Source organism: Castanea sativa, chromosome 3, assembly GCF_040712315.1.
Source record: "Castanea sativa cultivar Marrone di Chiusa Pesio chromosome 3, ASM4071231v1".
NCBI lineage: Eukaryota > Viridiplantae > Streptophyta > Magnoliopsida > Fagales > Fagaceae > Castanea > Castanea sativa.
In genome coordinates, this window is record NC_134015.1 from 59,080,607 (window position 1) to 59,084,022 (window position 3,416).

Genomic DNA, 3,416 nt, shown 5'->3' on the forward strand with positions numbered 1-3,416 from the left:
TCAGGGGAGGATAGTTGGGCATTATATCCTAACTTTTAGTTTGTCAGATTAGTCAGTGTCTTATAGTGTTTTCTATCATTAAATCGTCTTAAAATAGATAATTACCTTGCATAGTATTAATTAAGGAAGGACTGTTTATAAAATCATTCTAAAATCTAGTAGAAATTTTTTTTTTTTTCCCTTTAGTAAATAAAATCATTAAGTTTGTGTGTTGGTTTCCATTGTACAGTCTAGAAATGATGGTTCTGTGGCGTCTGAGTCACGCTAGTTAAAATAAGAACGAAACCTTAATTTAGGAAAGCCATCATTGTACTAATAAAAGCTTTGTGGAATTAAAAAATGTTAAGCTCACCTAACATGGCACTGCAAGCGGTTTGCTCTTGACATTTTTTTGTGTCTACTTCTTTTGTATGCATGTTCATATCGTTATAATTACTTAGATGTGCATGATTAAAGTATCAAACTAACTTTTTTCCAAAATAAATATACGAAATTATATAATCAAACTAAGTAAGTATCAAAGCATTTTCTTCTCAAAAAAGAGAAAAAAGTATCAAGCATTTGGTAGGGACATGTAAATATAAGCCTTTCCATCCTGTTTCTCAAAAAAAAAAAAAAAAAAACCTTTCCACCCTACAAGTAGAGGTTTGTGTGTGTGTGTGTGTGTGTGTGGGGGGGGGGGGGTGTTCATAAGGTTTTTACTAAATAATGTTGGATCAACATATGAATTCATCACCAACACTTCTTTTATAATTAATCACAATAGGTGACTTTAGCTTGTGAAAAAAATTATTAATTTTGTGTTTCTTACTATTACTAGATTCTAGATTTATTGAACAGGAAAAGAAGAAGGAAGTACTCTAAGAAAGAAAAAGCAACTTTAAAATGGTTGCTATAATAGTAGAATAGCATAATAGCAAATATTAAAAAAGAAAAAGCATATCTAATTTTTAACAAGAAACGTAGATAGTTTCTTACAGGGAAATCAAACAAAGAAATGATGATACTAATATTGGACTAGTAGTATTGGTAAAAGAATATAGTTTATTTATAAATATATAAAAATTTTCTGGCATCAGCATTAAAAAGTATATATGTTGTTATTTTACTCTTCTTCTTTTTTTTGAGGATTTTTTAAAATGTTATCATGATAAGCCTAGACCCCTAGTTGATACTTGATAGTCGTCATTGGAAATGTCATTAGGTTGCTAGTTGTAGAAATTTAGAATCTTCCTCACTTAATCACATCATTCATGCTAAAGAGAAATCATATAATAATAATAATAATAATAATAATAATAATAATAATAATAATAATTGTAATAATAATAATAATGTTAGTATGTATACCAACATCAATGGTGAAAGTACATATACATTATTTTTAATATATAAAAAAAAAAAATGGAGAAAATACGAGTAGAGAGAGAGAGAGAGTTTGCCTCATTAATTTCATAGTTTTATTAAAAAATAGATGGGTGGCTTCTGTTTAATAATCTCATCCTGACTTCTTATTTTAGAAACTGAAAGAAAGAAACAGTTGTCACAAACACCAAGGCACAATGTGGGTGAGAGAAAATACATGTTGTCATGGAGAATCTATATCTGCAATTTGTTGAAGATATGAGAATAGACTAAATATTGTTAGGAAAAATAGAAAAAGAAATGGACAAGGACAAGGTCAAAGATTATAAGTGACTGGGTGACAGTGATCAACCAACCAGTTCATGAATTAACTGAGTAATCAGTCTTATTAAGGGTGAGAAAAAGCAGCTTAAAGGTATAATTGAAATTGATTACGCTACCAAATGTCCTGGTGCAGTAGAACTGAACTGAACAGCTGGTATTATGAGTAATATGGCCCTACAGCTTCATGACAAGCACGTTCAGCAATAAGCCCCCACAAGGCCAAATAAAAAGAAACAAATGAAGTGACATGATTAAAGAAAAAAGAGAAAAGCAAAGCAGAAATAAAAACATGGACCAGACCAAGATGACAACATCTAGAAATTTGTTCAGGCACAAGCAAATGCCTAGCTAATTGTTGCCACACACTCTCTTCTTTCTCTTCTCCTTCTTAGTTCTTATAATAATTGGTGCCTCACTTAATACCCCATCTCAGGATGGCCAAAACAGGAACAAAGTTGCCTAATTTCTGCTTAAACAGAATTAGGCCTCATGCTAGAGTTCGTTCCCCTCCTGCACAAGCACAATCCAAGCCAGCTGAGAATGTGATCAGTTCCACCAAAGCTGAGAATGATTCTGGCCATGTCAAAGAAGAAAAACTTGGTGATGGTGCAAAACCCGTGTTGATAATTGGTAGGAGAATAATGATTGTGGTTGATTCAAGCTTTGAAGCTAAAGGAGCTTTACAGTGGGCACTCTCTCACACTGTTCAGAACCAGGACACACTTATTCTTCTCTTTGTAACCAAGCCTTCTAAGAAAGGTTCGGGTCTAGCTTCTTGTTTCTTTCCAAATTCCATGTAAATTGATTGATATTCAAAGCTAAAGTCTTGAGTAAAGTTTGGTAATTGTCACAGGCACCAGTCAAGGGTCCAGAGAGGAGAAAGCTCCAAGGGCTTATGAATTTATTGACTCTCTCAAAAAAATGTGTCAATCCAAGAAACCTGAGGTTAGTAGATAATATATTAGTTGTGATCAAAATCATATGACAGGATCACATTTTGTCATTGATGAATTTTGTTCATCACTACATGCATGGACTAATAAAATTCAGCATAATGTTTGAATGGTTAAAGAGTATCTTGAATGAACATAAATGTTGGCTATCACATGTATGTTTGTTCATTGAAATATGTGCAATGTAGTGTTGTTTATTTATATATCACTTTTTTTTTTGGTCATTTCTTTTGTGATAACAAAATTTTGGTCCAAATTTTAGGTGAAAATTGAGGTTGCAGTTGTGGAAGGGAAGGATAAAGGACCTACAATAGTGGAAGAGGCAAGAAAACAAGGGGTGTCAATGCTGGTTTTAGGACAGAAAAAACGCTCCACAACATTGCGGCTTCTGATGATGTGGGCAGGCAACAGGGTTGCTGGTGGTGTGGTGGAGTACTGTATTCAGAATGCTGATTGCGTGGCAATTGCAGTGAGAAGGAAAAGCAAGAAGCTTGGAGGGTATTTGATCACTACAAAGCGTCAGAAAGATTTTTGGCTCTTGGCTTAGTTTGGCTGCATAAGTAAATATTAATTAATTATCTGAAGCCTTGTGATCATGAGAGTAAGTTAACCAGATGAGAAAGTATGATTGTTGTCTGTATTGTCTGTAAATAATAAATCATGCTGAGTTATGAAAAGGGGATTGGGTGTGTATGAAAAAGCTTGTGCTATATTAACCCAAAAAAAAAAACAAAAGAAGAAAAAGAACACTACTAAGAAGAAGAAGAAGAAAAA

At 33.0% G+C, this 3,416-nt stretch overlaps 1 protein-coding gene across 1 annotated transcript; it reads left to right on the forward strand.

The window, feature by feature from the left end:
• Positions 1-1,945: 1,945 nt before the first annotated feature.
• Positions 1,946-3,416, forward strand: LOC142627650 (uncharacterized). Its single transcript, XM_075801529.1, has 3 exons — positions 1,946-2,448; positions 2,543-2,634; positions 2,905-3,416. The coding sequence occupies exons 1-3, from the start codon at positions 2,124-2,126 to the stop codon at positions 3,187-3,189; spliced, it is 702 nt and encodes a 233-aa protein (XP_075657644.1). The 5' UTR covers positions 1,946-2,123; the 3' UTR covers positions 3,190-3,416.

What these genes read in the sequence shown, in the direction of transcription:
- LOC142627650 (XM_075801529.1), top strand. Translation starts at nt 2,124, where the DNA reads ATGGCCAAAACAGGAACAAAGTTGCCTAATTTCTGCTTAAACAGAATT. An exon ending in AACCAAGCCTTCTAAGAAAG is followed by an intron (nt 2,449 to 2,542) that starts GTTCGGGTCTAG and finishes TAATTGTCACAG; the next exon opens with GCACCAGTCAAGGGTCCAGA. An exon ending in GTCAATCCAAGAAACCTGAG is followed by an intron (nt 2,635 to 2,904) that starts GTTAGTAGATAA and finishes TCCAAATTTTAG; the next exon opens with GTGAAAATTGAGGTTGCAGT.